Source organism: Phalacrocorax carbo, chromosome 1, assembly GCF_963921805.1.
Source record: "Phalacrocorax carbo chromosome 1, bPhaCar2.1, whole genome shotgun sequence".
In the NCBI taxonomy this organism is placed as follows: Eukaryota; Metazoa; Chordata; class Aves; order Suliformes; family Phalacrocoracidae; genus Phalacrocorax; species Phalacrocorax carbo.
The window spans coordinates 87,854,027-87,872,688 of NC_087513.1; the positions used below are offsets into that span (position 1 = coordinate 87,854,027).

At 47.2% G+C, this 18,662-nt stretch overlaps 1 protein-coding gene across 1 annotated transcript; it reads left to right on the plus strand.

Moving 5' to 3' along the window:
• The first annotated feature begins 386 nt into the window (after positions 1-386).
• TRIM45 (tripartite motif containing 45) lies at positions 387-17,183 on the plus strand. The gene is made up of 6 exons (XM_064465473.1): positions 387-800; positions 11,746-12,479; positions 13,486-13,615; positions 15,540-15,654; positions 15,877-16,003; positions 16,855-17,183. The coding sequence occupies exons 1-6, from the start codon at positions 409-411 to the stop codon at positions 17,004-17,006; spliced, it is 1,650 nt and encodes a 549-aa protein (XP_064321543.1). The 5' UTR covers positions 387-408; the 3' UTR covers positions 17,007-17,183.
• The last annotated feature ends 1,479 nt before the right edge of the window (positions 17,184-18,662 follow it).

The window sequence follows — 18,662 nt, forward strand, 5'->3', positions numbered from 1 at the left end:
AGCAGGCTCCCTGAGGCAGTGAAGTTTTGAGCTGGAAGAACTGGAAACAAAATCGACCCACGGCAGGGTGGCGAAGGGGACTGTTTCGCAGATGACTCGGCTCGGAAAAGGCAGCGTCGGAGAGGCTCCTCAGTGCCTCAGCGAGAACGAGGACAAAGCGGGCTGTCGAGTTCCCTCGGCCCGCCTTCGCCTGTCCCGTCGCGGCGTAGGAGCCCTGGGGGAGGCGGCTGGGGGCTCCCCCGGCACCCGCCGCCCCTCACACCGCAGCCCCGGCCTGCCCGGCAGGACCAGGCGGCGCAGTTTGGGCTGAGGCGCCCAACTGCCGCAACCGCCATCGCCCCTAGCAACGGGTCAGCCCGCGCCCAACGGCCGGGGGCGGGGCGAGGGGGCGGGGCGCGGCGGGGCTGGATGCTCGGCCCTACCGAGCGGGTCGGTGGTGGCGGGGGCGGCGGCGGGCGAGCCGCTGGTATGTCGTCTGGGCCGCGCTGCCCGGTGTGCGCCGAGCCCTGGGTCTCGCCGCGGCTGTTGCCCTGCCTGCACTCGTTGTGCGCGCCCTGCCTGCAGCGGCTGGGGCCGCTGGGGGAGGCGGGCAGGGCCGCCGTCCGCAGCGTCCTCTGCCCGGTGTGCGACGCCGAGGTGGCGCTGCCGCCCGGAGGCGTCGGCCAGCTCACCCCCGACTACCTGGCACTGAGCGGCGGCGGGGCGGCGGTGGGCTGCGACCTCTGCCCCGATGGGGCGGCCGCGGGGCGCTGCCTGACCTGCGGGGCCCACCTCTGCCTCTTCTGCTGCCAGGCCCACAGGTGAGGCAGCGGCGAGGCCCTCGGCTGCTGGAGGGGCAGCGGGTGGGTGGGTGGGTGCAGCAGGCAGTGACCCATGCGGAACTAACCCCAAAGCGGCAAACCTGCACATCCTCTGGTTTGTTAAATCCCTGTCAGGTTTTTATCCTCCCCGGATGATGCTCTGTACTCAGGTGGGGACCGGCAAGCCAGCTAGCGATGGGTCGGTCAGCCCTGTTTGGGTGAGGTCATTAAGTCCAAAATCAGATCACCCTTTGCCCGTGGAGGTGTCCACTTGCGGGTTTGCGTCTGGGTTTAGCATCGCTGGGCAGGGAGGCTGGCAGCTCTCCAACAGGCATTGGGTGCAGGCAGAGTACTAGCAGGACAAGAGCCTCCTGTGTCACACTGTCCTGCTTTGGGGAAGGCATGTCTCCCAAGGGAAAATGGGAAAGTTAAGCTGATGGTCTGTCTCTCTCCACCTCCAGAAACATTTATTGTGTGTATGTGCAAAAGCACTCTTAGGTGAAGTGAAAGGAGGTACGTGGAAGTCCTGACACTAGCCTGCCTACTGTGGTTGCTACCTCCTGATGATCAGCCCGCGTGCTTGCCTTTTAATTGTTGTGTTCATTTATCTTGTGTGCATTTTCAGCATTTCTGTGAGGCCGGGAGCCTACAGCAGTAACACTATTGCTCTGCAGTGTGCCTGATGTTGTGGGGTTTAGTTCTGTTGGAATACAGGAAAACTGAAGATGTGACAGCAGAAGAGAGCTGTGTACCTCAGAGAGGGTCATGTCAGTAAGGCAGGAGGAAGAGGTCGCTGCAACAGAGGTAGGAGCTGAAGAGGAGGCAGCTGCAGTGGCCTGTGTGCAGGGCAGAGGACAGGCAGTACTGTGGAAGAAAAGTGATAGGAACTCTGAATGGCCTTCTGAAGCACGGAGGTGACAGGCAGGGTCAGAAAAACACCCAGTAATGTTGTCCCAAAAATCGGGGTTCTTTCACCCGGTGTGCAAAAGCTAATCAACACACAGAGCCGAGATATTTTTTATTTCCTATTTGCGCAAAGGTGGGTGCTAGGTGGTAACTACACAAAGCTAGCACCGCCAATCTAAAATTGCAGTAGGTATTTGTACAGTTAAACATGTCAGTAACTCCTAATATCTACGCCCCCCAGCCAGTCAGTGGTTGGTTTCTTTCTTACTTCAACTTCAAGGCACAGCTCCTTTTAAATTCATTATGCATGCTGGGAGAGTAAGGGGTTTATTTGAGTAGGGGGCTTTTGCTAGCAGGAGGTGTGGTTTTCGTATTATAATGAGATAGTTTGACCTCAGGGCACCAGTTCTGGAAATTTTGCTGATTATGCTGAGCCAGTATGTAAACAATACTGATCCTTAAGGATGTATGTCGGTTGTTTTAAAAAACTTTTGTCCTTCCTTGAGGTCCCTCTAGAGTTAATTATCTCAGTACACTTTATCTTAAAGTAAACAATGTCAACATCACCTTAAACAGTCATCAATTCCTCCCTTTGAGACTTACAGAATACTTTCCAGTTGTTTTTTCTATCAGTCTCCTATGATTTTCTCATACACTGTTTTTCCCACTACTGAGTAACACCTCCAAATACATTGAATCATTACATAAATGCACATGAAAATCATCAATACTATAACTATTACGGCAGTTAGTTTCTTAATACACAAATTTGGATCTGGGAACCAGGAAGTTAACCATTTCTAAGTTTCTTCAAATCCAAGAGAAGTGTCATCTGTTTGGATTTCATGTAGCATTCTTATTTGTTTCCAAATTTCTTCTGTTCTGATACACATAAACACAGCAGCTAGTATTTAAGATGATGCATACTCCTCCTTTGGAGGTTAACAGCATATCTAATGCCATCCTATTCTGCAAAGTCATCTCTGCTAGTTGGTTAATTTCTTCTTGCAAGGTAGATAGTCTCATTTCCTATCTTTTCAACAGCTGCAGAAATGCTTATTATGGCTTTCTCTATTTCACTAACTCCTAACCAGGGTAGGAACCACCTTGCAAATTAATGAAGCGCTGTTGGTCTGTCTGTTAAGGGGTTATGGCCTGGCTTGCGTCTCCATAAATAGGTTCATACCCATCCTGAATTGATTGATACACCACTCTTATATTTGGGATTATCGCTCCTAGGATACAAGTTCCTGACCACCTTTTGGGAAGAACTTTCCCAGCCCTTTTTCCGTAATTCCAGTACTGTCCCTGACCTTCAGGAACTGGCCAAGAGGAAACTTTCCCACTTACAACAGGAGCCAGCACATTAATGGTGCAGTTACGCCATGTATGATTTCCTACACAGGTACTTCCTAATTTACAGTCTGATTTGTCAGTACCCTTGGGTGGATTGAACCTTTTGTATACACGCACAATGTTTCTCCTGTACATCTGGGAGACCATTTTCTCATTCTTGTTCTTCTAATTCTTTACTATCACTGAAGGTAGTGTTTCTCCACAAATTTGTCCAGCTTATATTAGCAGGTATAGGAATTCCAACTATTGGTATCCCCTTTCTTGAATGCTCCTGGAAATGCACGCAAACCCAGCAATTTGATTTATTTGCAGTTTGAACAGTTTTTTGTAGTAGTTCAAAATGCACATTCCTTTCCTATGGATTTCCTGGTTCCCCAGAAAGTATCCTAGAATTGCTGAATCTTATCCATAAGCAACAGAGGAGTGTCACCCCCACCTTAGATCCATTTTTATTTCTTATGTTCAAAAAACCAGTATACTTATAAAGGTAAACAAAGAGAAGTAGGCCTATTACCAAGATAAAGCAAAACAAAAATATAAACCCTTGAACACAGTCTATTTTGATAGATGACTGACTGGAATTCCAGTTGCAATTCATTGAGATTTTAAATTTTTTATTTTAAAGGTCCTGTTTCCTCAGAAGTCCATTTCTCTTCTTTCTCAGGTGCTTTTCTTCACCTGTGTATAATGAATCCACGAGTCTATGCCTTTCACTTTTATGGCAGTATTAGTAGTGAGTAGGACAAGATCAGGTCCTTTTCACTTTTCTTTCAGTGGTTTGTCTTTCCATGTGCAAATATATACTTCATTGCCAAGGCTGAATTTATGCACAGGTGAATCCAGAGGCAAAGGGGCTTGTAGTTTAAGCTACTTACGTAGGGATGATAAAGTTCATGATAATGACAACAAATAATCAACTAATATTCCTTCTTCCTTTTATGTCCATTTGATCCTCTTTCCCCATTATCAGATCTGCTGGATATGGTTTTCCACATAAAATTTCAAAATGGCTTACACCCTCCCTTGCTCTGGAGGTAATTCTAATTCTCATTAATGCTATTGGTAGGACATCAATCCACTTCATCTGAGTTTCCTGACAAAGTTTCACCAATTGTCTTTTTAATGTTTGATTCATCCATTCTTTTTTCCGACTTGACTGAGGTCTCCAGGAAGTATGCAGGTTCCACTGTATCTGCAGGAATTTAGATATCCCCTGGACTATCTTAGTGATAGTGAGGCCCATTATCTGATGATATTCATTCTGGAACCCCAAATCTTGGGATGCTTCCTTTAAGTAGAATCTTAACTACTTCCTTAGACTTATTGGTGCGACACGGGGAAGCTTCAGGCAGCCCAGAGAATGTATCCACTAAAAACCAGGAGGTACTTAAATTGGTTACTCTTTGGTAATTCAGTAAAATCTATTTGCCAGTATTCTTCCAGAGTTTGGCCTCACTTTACTTCCCCTAGTGGAGGCTTTCTTTTGATTTTAGGACTATTCCAACAACAGTACTTACATTGTCATACAGTTATGTCAGCTTGCTTCTGCATTTCTGGTCCTATTGCATATCGTTTAATGCTAGCAACCAACGTGCCTGCTCCCATACGAGACCCATTATGTTTTTTCTTTTAATATTTCTCTTACCAGTGGTGTAGTGACTGTCTTTCATTCTTTCATTATCCACCAGCCTTCTGATGATTTAATACATTGTAATTGGTTGGCTAAATGATTGCCCTTTTCAGAGGATCTTGGAAGTTGCCATTGAATGTCTTTCACTGATATCAATGATTCAACTGCCAATTTTTCCTTTGCAACTCTCTTTGCTGCTTCATCAGCTTTCCGACTGCCCTTAATTATTTTGGTCTGTCCCTTTTGATGATCTTTGCAATGTATGACAGAGACTTCTATTGGCTGTAGCACAGCCTGTAATAGTTTCAAAATCTCTCTCCATATTTGATAGGGGTTCCTTGGGAGGAAAATAGTCCACACTCCTTCCAAATTGCTCCATGTGCATGTAACACCCCAAAGGCATATTTAGAGTCTGTATATATATTTACTGTTTTACGTTCAGATAATTGTAAGGCACGGGTTAATGCTATAATTTCAGCCTTTTGGGCAGAGGTATTAGACAGTAGCGCCTGAGTTTCTGTTTCCTCCTGTAAAGTCACCACTGCATAATCCAGCTGTCCATTCTCTGTCTACCATAAAGCTGCTTCTATCTGTATATAATTCAAGCTCAGGTTTGGTCAAGAGGTCACCCTTGAGGTCAGGTCGACTGGCATATACTTGTTCCATAATATGTAGGCAATCATGTTCCAATGTTTTATCATCATTTGCTGGTAACAGGGTGGCTGGATTCAAGGTTGTAGTTTCCTTGAGAACAATGTCATCTTGTTTGATTAGCACTGACTGACATTGGGCCAATCTACTCAGGGAAATCCAATGGTGCCCTTTCTGTTCAAGCACGGTGGTTACTACATGTGGTACAAATACAGTAACAGGTTGTCCCAAAGTTGATTTCCAAGCCTCTTTTACCAACAGTACCGCTGTGGCTACTGCCCTTAGACATGCAGGCCATCCTTTGCTCACTTCATCTAACTGTTTGGAGAAATATGCCACTGGTCTTTTCCAATCTCCTAAAGTCTGGGTCAACACTCCCAGTGCCATTTGCTTTCTTTCATGCACATACAGAGTGAAAGGCTTATTCAGGTTGGGTACGCGTAAGGCTGGGGCTTTCATCGATTCCCTTTTTACAGTGTCAAATCCCACATGACACTCTGGAGTCCATTCTAAAATTTCTCAAGGTCCCTTGATTGCCTTATAGAATGGTTTGGCAATCAAGCTGAAATTGGATATCCAGAGTCTACACCATACAGCCATTCTCAAAAATCCTTGCAGCTCCTTTTTAGTTTTAGGTGAGGCTATCCAACAGATAGTTTCGTTCCTTTCTAGTCAAAATTTTCTTGTCCCTTGCAATATTTCGAACCCCAAGTATGTTATGGTAGTCTGTACTAGTTGCGCTTTCTTCTGAGACACTTGATATCCCAATAATCCCAAGAAATTTAATACGTCTGTAGTTGAATTCTTACATTCTTTCTTAGTTTCTGCCCCAAGCAAAATATAATCTACATACTGAAGTAGAATAGTGGAAGGTTTCTTACCTTGCCATTTTTCCAACTCTTCAGCCAGCACATTACTGAATAATGTTGGACTGTTCTTAAATCATTGTGGCAACATTGTCCAGCAAAGTTGTGCTCTTCTTCTGGTAGTTGGGTTTTCCCATTCAAAAACGACTATTTTCTGACTTTTTTTTTCCACCGTGATACAGAAAAAGGCATCTTTGAGATCCAATACACTAAAATATGCACAAGTCTCAGGTATCATAGACAGTAGACCAGACCCAGTACGGGTCTGGTACTACCGGATGTATATCAGTTGTGATTTTATTAACCTCTCTCAAATCCTGTACCAATCAGTACTCTTGAGTTTGAGGTTTCTTAACAGGCAAAATTGGAGTATTATATTCAGATTGACAATACTGTAACAACTCGTACTGCAAGAAAGTGTTAATTAGTGTCTCTAGACCCATTTTAGCCTCCATCATCAGGGGATATTGTTTCTTTCTTACCAGTTGGACCCCTGGTTTTAACTCAACTTTTACCAGGATTACATTTCTTGCTTTTCTGGGCTTGTCAGAGGCCTGTACTGTTGGTATTACTGCATCTAGGATTCCTTCAGGGATGGTTGCTCCACTTCCAACTCATTCATCTGTTTTAATTAACACGTATCGGTGCCTTTTATTTCTCTTGTTTTCCTCTGGTTCTTGTAGTCAAATTGATTCATCGGAGAATAGATGTAACTGAGACTTCCACGCCATTTCTTCTGGTACATGTAACTGAATAGTCTTGCCAGAGAAGGTCAGCTGAGCTCTAAGTTTGCATAATAAGTCTCCTCCCAGTAGTGGAAGAGGGCATTCTGGCATATACAGAAATTCATGAGTCAGCTGCATATTCCCAGTTGTGCGTTCCATGGGTTTCATAAATGGCCTCAAGGTCTGCTTTTCAGTGGCCCCAATAACCGATACCTGTATTTTACTTAATGGTATCTTACAGCTAGTAACTACTGAGTGGGTTGTCCCACTGTCTATTGAAAAATCTGTGATTTCATTCCCCAGCTTTACTGGAACCACGGGATGAGCTGGGGAGATTCTAATGCTCTCTCCCAGTCCCCTTCATCGCATATCAGAAGCTTCTAACATGATCAAATTGGGGTTCTGGCTCCCGTTACCTGGCTTCCTAGGGTTACCTTTGCTGGTTCATTTTCTTTGTGGGCATTCATTTTTCCAGTGTCCTTCTCCATTGCAGTAAGCACAATGATTAGGGCCTAATGGAGTCTGGTTTAAGGGGCTGATCCCTTGTCCTTGTCCCCTTCTGGTCCATCCACTCTTTCCCTGTCTCTATTTTGTCCTCTTCCCTGCTTCTATTTGAACCTTCAGTAATTGCTGCAGCCAAAAGTAAGGCCTGCAGTTTTAGTCCTTTCCATTTTTCTTTAAGTGTCTATTTTCTCCTTTTCTTCTCTAGTGTTATAAATCTTATAAACTATTTCTGTTAGCTGAGATATGGACAATTCCCCTGCACCATCCATCCAGTGTAACTTTTCCCTGATATCTGAGGCTGTGTCCTATAAACAACATATTATACATTTTCCTGTTGGCATCATCGCCTGGGTCTAGGTCAGTCCATCTACAGGCAGCTTTACATAGTCACTCATAAAAGGCTGACAGATTTTCTTTGGGTCCCTGCCTAAGTTCATACAACTTAGATATATTTTTAGGTTTTTAAGGTGCCCATGTTGGGCCCTATATAAAATCAGCTGTTGGTATTGTTTTCACAGAATCACACAGAATCACAGAATGGTAGGGGTTGGAAGGGACCTCTGGAGATCATCTTGTCCGAGCCCCCTGCTTGAGCAGGGACACAGGAATCTGTCCAGGCTGGTTTTGAATATCTCCAGGGAAGGAGACTCCACAGTCTCTCTGGGCAGCCTGTTCCACTGCTCTGTCACCCTCACAGGAAAGAAGTTTTTCCTCATGTGTAGGTGGAACTTCTGGTGTTCCAGCTTATGCACATTGCCCCTTGTCCTGTCATTGGGCAACACTGAAAAGAGCCCAGTCCCATCCTTGATACCCACCCTTCAGATACTTATAAGTATTGATAAGATCCCCCCTCGGTCTTCTCTTCTCCAGGATGAACAAACCCAGGTCTTTCAGCCTTTCCTCATAAGGGAGATGCTCCAGTCCCCTGGTCATCTTGGTAGCTCCCCACTGGACTTGCTCGAGCAGTTCCCTGTCATTCTTAATCTGGGGGGCCCAGAACTGCACAGAGTACTCCAGATGTGGCCTCACTAGGGTGGAGTAGGGGGGGAGAATAACCTCTCTCGATCTACTGGCCACACTCCTTTTAATGCACCCCAGGATACTGTTGGCCTTCTTGGCCACAAGGGCACAGTGCTGGCTCAGAGTCTCCTTGCTGTCCACCAGCACTCCCAGGTCCTTCTCAGCAGAGCTGCTTTCCAGCAGGTCAACGCCCAACCTGTCCTGGTGCATGGGGTTGTTCCTCCCCAGGTGCAGGACCCTACACTTGCTGTTGTTGAGTTTCATGTTTTAATATTTTTCTCTCAGCTCCTCTGCTAGGGTCCTAATCAGGATCTGGTTTTGGCATAGAATCATCTATGTTAGCATTTGGATTCCTTCTTTTTCCTTCCTCCTTGGCCCTTTTGAATACCATTCGTCTTTCTTGTGTTGTAAAAAAAATGTTCAGCGTAGCCTGTACCTCCCCCCAGTTCAGATTATGAGTTAGCATTATAGTTTCCAACAACTGATGCATTCCATCTACATTATCTCGATAGGATCCCACTGACAGTTTCCAATTGAGTAAGTCTGACATTGTGAATGGGACATGGGCAATTACAGTTTGTCCCTCTATTACTACAGCCTGTCTCAGAAGAGCTTGTTGTTGGCCCCTCGTCCTTCCTGAGACTGGGTTAAAACTTTTGCTACCTCCTCTGTGATTTACAGGTTTGTCAGAATTAGTATTCTCATTTCTTCCCTGGAGTCTTCCCCTACCTCTCACTAATTCATTTTGATACCTGCTTTGGAAGTAATAGCTGTATGTCCTCAGCTTCTTCACCCTCCTTGACACATCTTTTGGCTTTTACGCGCTCTGTGCAACAACCTTCTTTCTTTCCCTTTTTATTAATACTTTCAGCAAGTGCAAACCATCCATATAATTTGTCAACAATTTAGACTTTTTATGAGTATCATGATCATGCCTCAAAATGGAAAACAAATCAACATACACAACTTCATCCCATTTATCTGTTCTTCTACAAAACAACATTAATTGTAAAATAGTGTTATAATTTAATGATCCATTCTTTGGCCATTTTTCTCCATCAACCAATTCATACATTGGCTACCATTGAACGCAATAAGCTTTTAATTTATCCTTTTTCAGGGCATCCCCTCCCAACTTTTTCCGGTTTTTCAGGATGCATCCTAAGGGAGTACAGGGGTACTTTGGTTGAGGTAGCTGTCCCCATGTTATTTCCTAGGACTAACCTTTCAATCCACAGCTTCATATAGCCCTGATTTGCTCAGCTCTGACCCCCTTGTTGGAAAAGTTAAAGGACCTTTTCCTTTATCATTTATCTACATGAATTTCATTCCGACCCCTGGTGTCAGAGAAGTCTGCTGAACTCCTGCTATGGGCGTCCTCCAGTGCATCTTTTGCAGAGCAATTTCCCCAAACAGCTGCTCACCTCAGTAATCCCTGTCCCTCCCTGAGAATATCTCATGTGGGCTTTGAACCCTTGAGTTGCTTGGCATCCATCAGTAGAGAAAAGCCAGTGGATTCTCTGAGCAAAAGGTTGGTGTGCACTGGAGTCCCTCCCAGTCCCATCTCCCATTCGGAACAGCAGGGCAGTCCAGGCAAGTTTTATACTAGCAGTCCTATCTGGGTTGCCAGAAACTGTTGTCCAAAAAATCAGGGTTCTTTCACGCGGTGTGAAGAGATCACATCTGATCAAATCAGCTCAGCCTATTCCCTCCCTGTTTGCTCCTCCTTTCCTCCTATCTAGCAAATTATTTCCCCAGAAAGAACTGAGGCATATTCCTTGCTGCCCTGCCCCCCTGCAGTTACTGGTGCCTGTGGTAAAATGGTTTAGACTCTCAGTTACCTTTCACCTTGGGGCTGTAATTTTGAGCATACCATTCTGATTGGCTAATGCCTCATACCCCATACAAGCTGCTGAAGGGTGATAAACTGAGATCTCGAATAGCAGCCTGCTGCACTGACAGAAATAACTGCAGAAGGTGTAAAGCAGAAGAAAATTTTTCCTGATGGCCTGCTTCCTACCTGATTTACTGATATAATTTTTTCACCCCACTAGCATCTGAAGACTTGCACCTGATTTAGTTGGTGGCAGATCAGAACAAGGGCCAAGGAAAACCATTTTGAAATTATTTCCTGGTGTGTAGGGAAGATTTCCAAGGATCTGAGTGCCACTGTTGTGTTCCTTGCAATAAGTGAGAGAGGTCTTAGGTTGAAGTCAGGGAAGTGTGAATTTAAAGGGCATTATGCAAATGATGCTAGAAGGCTTTGAATATGTGCTGGACCCAAGGGAGATTAGTGGGAAGTGAAAAGAGTAGTGTAAGGGCTGTGCCCTGCTCTGTGATGAGGTTGCTTTGTGTTGCCAGAGCAACTCTACAGAGCTTGGTCCTTGGACTATTTCTTTGCTTATAGCTTGGAGCTCCCATTGCAGCTGCCAAAAGTCATTAGCGCAGGAGACAAGGAAGGAGAGAAGGCTTTTACATCCTTCTCAATAACTAGCTCCCAGTGTCCAAAATAGCATAAAATGGAAGTATTCTAGTGCTGCCCTGTGACATGGTGGACGTCTGGGTCCTAACAGGTTCTTTGTGTGCCATTCTTCATCTTGTCTGAGCAGGACCTAACCTGGTGGCCAGAAGGAAATGGAGTTTGACTTTTAGAATATTAAATGTTTTACCGAAGACCGTCTTCTGGCAGTGGCCTGAACTAGATTTTACCCTAACGGTTATTAAAGCTCATTTGCCTCAGCAAATTTAAAGATGGTGAAAATCATTGGGCTGATAGCTGAGGAGCCTGGCACCTCCTGTTCCTCTCCAGAAGTGACTGTTGGTGTGCAGTTCTGTTTTGAGACACCTCCTGCCAGCTCTCACTTTGCAGGGCTCACTGCCCTCCTGCTGCCTTTGTCACAGCGGGCTCTGGAGGTGATTGCAGCTATGCCACTTCTGTCAGGCTCCATGAAGGGGCTACTGGTAGTAGGAGCCTGGCAGCCCACTCTCCAGTCTGTGTGTGGCCATGATGGGGCACAAAATTCTTGTGTCTGAAAATAGTGCTGACAGCATGTGGGGAGCCTGAGAGCAGCCTCTAATGAGCTGTTTGCAGATTCTGTCCTCTTTTGTGTGGAGCCTTGTCCTCAGGAGACCACAAGTCCCTTCGTGCAGAGTGAATTTCAGTGGAGTCAGGAGGGCACGGCGCGCACTGACTTGCAGTCTGTACAGACTGGCATTCACAAGGGGTCTCGGACTTTTACATTTCATATCCAAAGTGTGTGAAGTGTCATGTGGTTGCTCCCTTCTAGGAGACAGAAGAAGACAGCCTCTCATGCTGTGACAGAGCTGGAGAACACCAAGGACTGCAGCCAGGCTGGGAAGCCTCTCTTCTGCCCTTCCCATCCCACAGAAGAGCTAAGGCTGTTCTGCGAGCAGTGTGACCAGCCTGTGTGCCGGGACTGTGTTGTAGACAGGCACCGGCAGCACCCCTATGACTTCACTGGCAATGTAATCCACAGGCATGGGGACGCCCTGCGGGAGCTGCTAAAAAGCACCCAACAACATATGGGTACCCTAGAGGATGTGCTGGGCCAGATTGATGACATGGGCAGTGCCGTCCACAGTCGCGCAGAGGCTGTGGCCACAGAGATCCATCTGTTTGCTAGTGGGTATGTGAAAGCAATTGAAGAGCATCGGGACCGGCTGCTGAAGCAGCTGGAGGACTTGAAGGTGCAGAAGGAAAACCTGCTGCACTTGCAGAAGGCCCAGCTGCAGCAACTGCTGCTGGACATGAGGACAGGCGTGGAGTTCACAGAGCGCTTGCTGACAAGCGGCTCAGATCTGGAGATCCTCATCACCAAAGGGGTGGTGGCGAGCCGGCTGGCAAAGCTGAACAGCGTTGCTTACAACACTCACCCCAGTGTGGATGATGGGATCCACTTCTCTCCCCAGGAGAGGGCAGGGCAGTGTTGTGGATATGAAGTTTTTGGGGCCATTCTCAACAAAGTGGTTGATCCAGCCAGATGCACCCTGCATGGAGAAGGTAATGGGGTGCTGTACAACAGCTGAATGAGAACGCGCTGCTCCCTGAAGTCACCTCTCCGTTCTCTGTACCCATATGGTGCGCAGCTTAGGGCAGTGTTGGCTCCCTGCTGTCTGGACACTGACTAGGGGCAGAGGCATACAGCAGGATAGAGCCCTGCCAGAGGTTAAATTGCTTGCCGAGGTCCTACAGGAGCCCTGCTGGGCAGGGAGACAGAGAGCTATCCCCAGCCAAATGTGACAGCATATTGGAGCTGCGCTCCACAACATCACTGACCTCAGCACAGGGTGGGGTGTGAGGAGAGCAATCTCTAGGCCAAAGACCACAGCTTACTCAGGGGATGGTGCCTGCAGTGGCAGGATGTGATGCTCGCCTTGTGGCCCCAGCTGTTCTGCAGCATGTGCCTCAACAGATCCCCTCTGTGGCTAAGTTCCCCTTGCAGCTTCTGCTGAGATTGTGGTGGGAATAACTGGCATAGATAGTTTCATGGATGTTTGCTTATTAAGGACTTGGAAAAGGGCTGGCAAAGATAACATTCAGCCCAGCCCACAGAGCGCAGCCACCTCTGGACAGTAATGGCCTGTGCAGAGCAGATGAGACAGACCCATGGCTCATTCCATCCTTTCCATGCCAAACACTAAGTGCTGAAGTCTCTGGGGCTCCACACTGCACAGTGTGCTGTTCCTCTTCCCTCCTGTTTGCGTGGTGCACCTTGAGGCCTTCTGGGAGGATGCCAGCTGGGCTCAGAGGTGCAGGTGGGAAGATCACCCTGGTCCATACAGACCTCCAGCCTGCCCAACATCTCCCAGCGCCTATGGCTGTCCACTCTCTCTTGGTTCCCAGGAATATCTTTACCTTTCCCTGTGGGTGGAAGGAGCTGTACACACCCACCTGAGCAGCAGAGCCTTGGCTGTTCTCTGATGGGACTGCAACACTGCAAAATAGGTGGGAGGTGACAATCATGGCTGGCATGAATCCTTTCTGCTCCTGTTTCTCTGCCTTACAGATTTCCACAGGGCCCGTCAGAACCAGCTGACTGGCTTTACCCTGCTCTGCAATGACACCACAGGGGAGCGGATGGGGCGAGGAGGAGAGGCTGTGCGGGTCACCATCACCCACAAAGACAAGAGGGACTGGTGGGTATTTCACCTGAGAACTCCCCCGTCACTAGGTTTGTCTTTCTGCCTCCCTTACCCCGGCTCCCTCCTTTTTTGAGCAAGTGAGAGGACATGCTTCAGCACGTGAGTCAGAATCTGTAGGGGAAAAGGCACCGCTGTTCTTCCCACCAGTATAGCAGTGCTTCCTGCTGGTTGTATTTGGCTGTGTGGAGCTTGACAGTGTTGGCTCAGATTTGTGTTGACTTTTTGAGTGATTTGGGACTTCTTAAAGGATTCAACTCTCAGTGGGTGTTACACATTGTCAGTCAGCTGTTGCTCCTTCCCACCCCTACCAGTAGACACCCAGAGCTCCTGCTTTTGCTAACACCTAATGAGCATCAACTGCAGCAACCCAGAATGACCATCCCAAGTCAGACAGACAGTCCACCAAGCCTGGGAGCCTCTGACAGTGCCTAGTTCATGTTCCAGAGAAAGAATCTGTGTTGGGACTTCATTGTGCTTTCTCATGTAGTTTCAAAGTTGAGCACCTTAACATGTTTGGAGGTTTTCTAGCAAAAGCCGGGAAAGCCACACGTAAGCTCCTAAGTGTTTCCACAATGAAAATGACCAGACAGAAAAAAATATTTTGTAACTGTTTCCTGGGCACACTCCTTACTATAAAGCAGCCAGGCACAAATGCAGAACTAACCCCAGGGGTCATTTCTTAAGAAAAACATGTATTCTGTTTTATAGTACATACAATGTAGCTGAGCAAGATGCTGGTGTAACTTGTTCCAGGATCCACTGTTGGTGGGATGATGACCTGATGAAAAAAGGGACAGGATGCTAAAACTCCTTGGTATGGGGAAGTGTTGACACGGCATACAGAAACAGTGCTGGCTGCACAGACGCTTATCAGTAGAGCATCATTGTTCAAGAATGTTGTCCCAAGGTACCTTCCTTCCATAGGTTCACATACGATGTAGGAAGGTGTGCACATGAGGGTTATGTGGATTTTGCTTGGTGGGATAGAGGTCGCTGTGGCCACATTAACTCAGTTTCTTGTTCTTGTGCATATGCAGTTGCTACATCTGTTGCTGAAAGCTGTCTGACTTTGGGTTGAGGCACAGCAGCTACAGAAGAGCATGAAGTATCACCACACAGTCCATGACAGGAAATTATGTAGGCAGCTGTAGTGATGTGAAGTGGTAGGGGGTGGGGAATACAGCCTGCAAATCTGGAATATTATAAACTTTCATGTTGTGGGGCACAAGAGACTAATTAGTGGGCTTAGGAAGAACACTTTCCTCTTTGCAGAGCTGCCTGATAATTGTCTGTGTAAAGCTCTTCCATCTTTCTGTGAGGCAAGCAATCAGTCCCTCAGTAACTAGCTGATGCTTTCTCCCTGGCACTCTATCCACCAGGGTTCCTTCTGAAACCCAGTGAGCTTCACTTTGGAAGGGTAGAGTTTACCAGCAGGGACCTAGAACTCCTCAGAGCACTGAAGAAGAGAGTTGGGGTCAATGCATTTGGGATGGTGATTGAAGTGATTCAAACCTGCCCTGTTTATGTCCTGTCTTATTCATGGGCTCTTCTGGAGGTCTCTGAAGCTGTGAATTTACCCCATTTCTGAGGGCTCTTATCCGATGGGATAATCTGACCTGCAAGTGTGTTGTCTGCTGTCTTCTGCTCTTTCAGCGCTCAGGGTTGCTACAAATCCTTGCAGTGCAGCTAGCTTTGTGTGACTTCCTTTGTATGGCTATTGCAGCTCCCGTTAGCAGATGTGTGTGAAAGCTACTCAGTGTTTGAGCATTGCTTGTGCATCCTGTTAAGCTCACTTGTTTGCAGCTGCTGAACAAGGTTGAGGATAAGGAACCAACCACAAATCTAGGCCAAACAGTGATTCACATGTAGAGCAGTTTTCTGCCAGTCACTGATCTCTTGGACTTCTCTCTGTTTGTAGTGCAGTCAAGCCAACAGTGTGTGATAACGGTGATGGGACCTACCATATTTCCTACAGCCCTGAGGAGCCAGGCTTGTATGCTGTCTGCGTCTGTGTGAAAGGGCAGCATGTACAGGTAGCATTTCTTGTTCCTCTTGCACTGCTGCTTTTTCACCTGATTTTCTTTCTTAAGTATTTGCTTTAAATCTTTCTAATGATTACCTCTACCACTTAGCAATTTCAGACTGGGCTTAGTGATCTGTGACTGACAGGATCACCCAGTTGGTTTTTGAAAATGCAGCCACAACATCTGATAGCATCCACTGCAGCAACCTCTCTGCTTGCTTGTCTTCTGCAGGGCTCTCCATTCACTCTGATGGTGAAAAACAAATTCCGTGAGCATCAAGGCATGTTTCACTGCTGCACGTTCTGCTCAAGCGGAGGGCAGAAAGCTGCTCGCTGTGCCTGTGGGGGGACCATGCCAGGTGAGTGCTCAGCTTATCCCATGCTGCTGGATTCAGGAAGGTTTGTTGCATTGCTCCTCCCTAGTGTAGATAGCTGTGACTAGATACTCCAGCCCAACTCCTGCCTTGCACATGCACCAAGCCTGCAATAACTTGTGTGTATGTATCTTCTGGTAGGATGGGACTGCAGCAGTGAAAAATGCAGCAGGACATGCTAAGGGTCTTTGAAGCACACCCCATAGGCAGAGACCTGAGCCAACTCTGCAGGAGATGGGGCAGGGCAGCTCTGTCATTCAGCCCTTCTCAGTAAGGCTAAGCAGCACTGCGCCTATGCTGTTCCTGTTCCAGTGCTGGCAGGTTGGGAGCTTCTGGGCCGTGTCACAAGGTGCCCAGTGATGTCCTATGGAGAAGCCTCACTCCTCATTTAGGATGAGAGTTCAACTCTCTTATTTGTTTAATCCCAACGAGCGCAGCTTCCCTGTCCTTGACCCGCCTGCATCACTGTGTGCTTTGTGTGTTTTAGTATAGAACGAGCATCTTCCTTTTTTTCTGTGCTTGATCTGTATCTAGCTCTGGCCATAGCCACCAGTGGCTGGCACAGGGTTCTGCATGCCTGTGTCTTGCATTACTCAACAGGCAAAGGGACAGAGATCTTCAGCTTTCCCCAGCGACTGGAATGGGGAGGTCCCCTTTAGTTGTTCTTTCTATATGGAGCCCTGGCAATTTTGGCCTCGAATAATTTGTGTTCTCATCAGAATGTGCTTCCTCATCTTAGAAAAGTCCTGGGGCTGAAGTACTTTCTGAAAGCCTCTGACATACTGCGATTTTCTGGCCCGCTTTTGGTTCAGCTGATGGTGCCTCTTCTCTTGCAGGTGGGTACCAAGGCTGTGGCCATGGACACAAAGGTCACCCTGGCTGCCCCCACTGGTCGTGCTGTGGACAAGTGAAGGAGAGCTCGGAGTGTTTGGGTGGGCCACCCAGTGACACCTTGCAGAGGAGTTTGCTCAGGACAGTGGTGCTCTGAGCAGCCAGGTAAGCCCCGGCAAGCCCAGGGCACTGCTGCTGGCTGCTGTGTGTGCACCAACCACAAGGATCTCCATGATCACTGCATAGCCTTGCTGCCAGAAAACAACATTGTAACGGGTGTGAACTGAGAGAGAGGAATGAGGGAAAATAAAATTGTGCCTTATATTCCACCCGGGACTGTGTATGCAAAGTTGTTTTGTGCCTGAACAGGAGCAAACATTGGGCATTTTACTGGTGCCTACACTTTCAAGGACTCGAGGCCTGTGGGGTCAGGCTCTAAGGGGAAACTCAGTCTGAGCAGTTACCTCATAGGAGGGTCAAGATGTGTCTCATTCTGCAGGATTGACAATCACTGCTGTCCTTCTTGAAGAGGACAAAGCTGCTTGTTGGGGCACATTCCAAAAGGTTTGTGTTCATGCCTTGGAAAGGCTTGGCAGCCCAAATATGGATTCTGCCTCTGCATCAAGATATGCGGCTGGATTTTGGCCTTGAATGTGCACATACAGCACAGTCAAACTCCTGGGAGCTGCTGTTGCATTTGCCACTCTTATATTTTCTCCATGTGAGCTGTAGTCTCATTGCACCCTCCCAGCAAAGTAAGAGCAAGATGAGTTAATAATATATCTGAAGGAGATCCAAGGAAAACCCATGGCACTGACAGGAACAGGAATTAGAATGTCATTCACCCAGTCTGTATGTTCTCCATGGAGATGATGTGGGACGTAGCACTGCTGGGGGTGATACAAGAGCCAGGAGAGCACCCAGCTCACCAAGGGAAGATTTGGAAACAGTCTCAGCATGAGTAGGAGCCATAGGTGCAGGTTTGCATGTGTCCTGAACTGGAGCAACTAGGGAAGAGCAGCATAAGGAGGTGGAGTACAGCAAAACTGGATTTGGCTTGTGCAGTCTTGGCAAGGCTCTGTTTTTAGAAGGAGAGCTTGTCTCATTTTCCACAGGGATGGGGGTATGTATCTTTTGGGCTTGTATGTGCACTGCCAACCCGTAGTTGAGGTAATGGCATCTATGATGAGGAGGAAGAAGCACTTTCCTGGAAGGGCAACTGTTAACCTACCTATTGCTGCCTGCCACTTGCCTGGGTGAAGCAGGCACTCTGGATACCTTCCTGAACAAAACACGTTTGTGTCATTGAGACTGGGAACACTACTGCCCTGGGGGTAACTTTGCTAGTAGGTGTGTGTTGCCAGGGGCTTGTAATACTGCCTGGGGAGCTGCGGTGGGGACAAAGGTCTGACTGTTGGTCATTTGGGGAGAGGAATGCTGCTCCAGTGTCAACAGTAAGGACTGGTTCTTACTTTCTGGCTGGCGATAGCTGGCTTGTAAATAGTAGAAACCCATGCTGTCTGTTTGCTTGCTCAGACCTCGAAGACTCTCATTTGCTGTTCCTGCCTCTTACAAGGCCAGTTTTGGAACCCCTTCTCCCCAGCAAAGGAGATACATATCCTTATGCAAATGCTCTTTATAGCTTTCCATTAATCATCCAGAAAGGGCTGTCAAACAAATGGGAGAAGGCGGTTTAAGTCTCCAAGTTAGGCAATTTAAGTCTCCAAGTTGCTGACTCTGAAATTTCAAAGTGAAAGTTTAATTTGAGTTAACCTTTAACAGAACAAACAGTAACTCATTCTTGTCCTTGTTA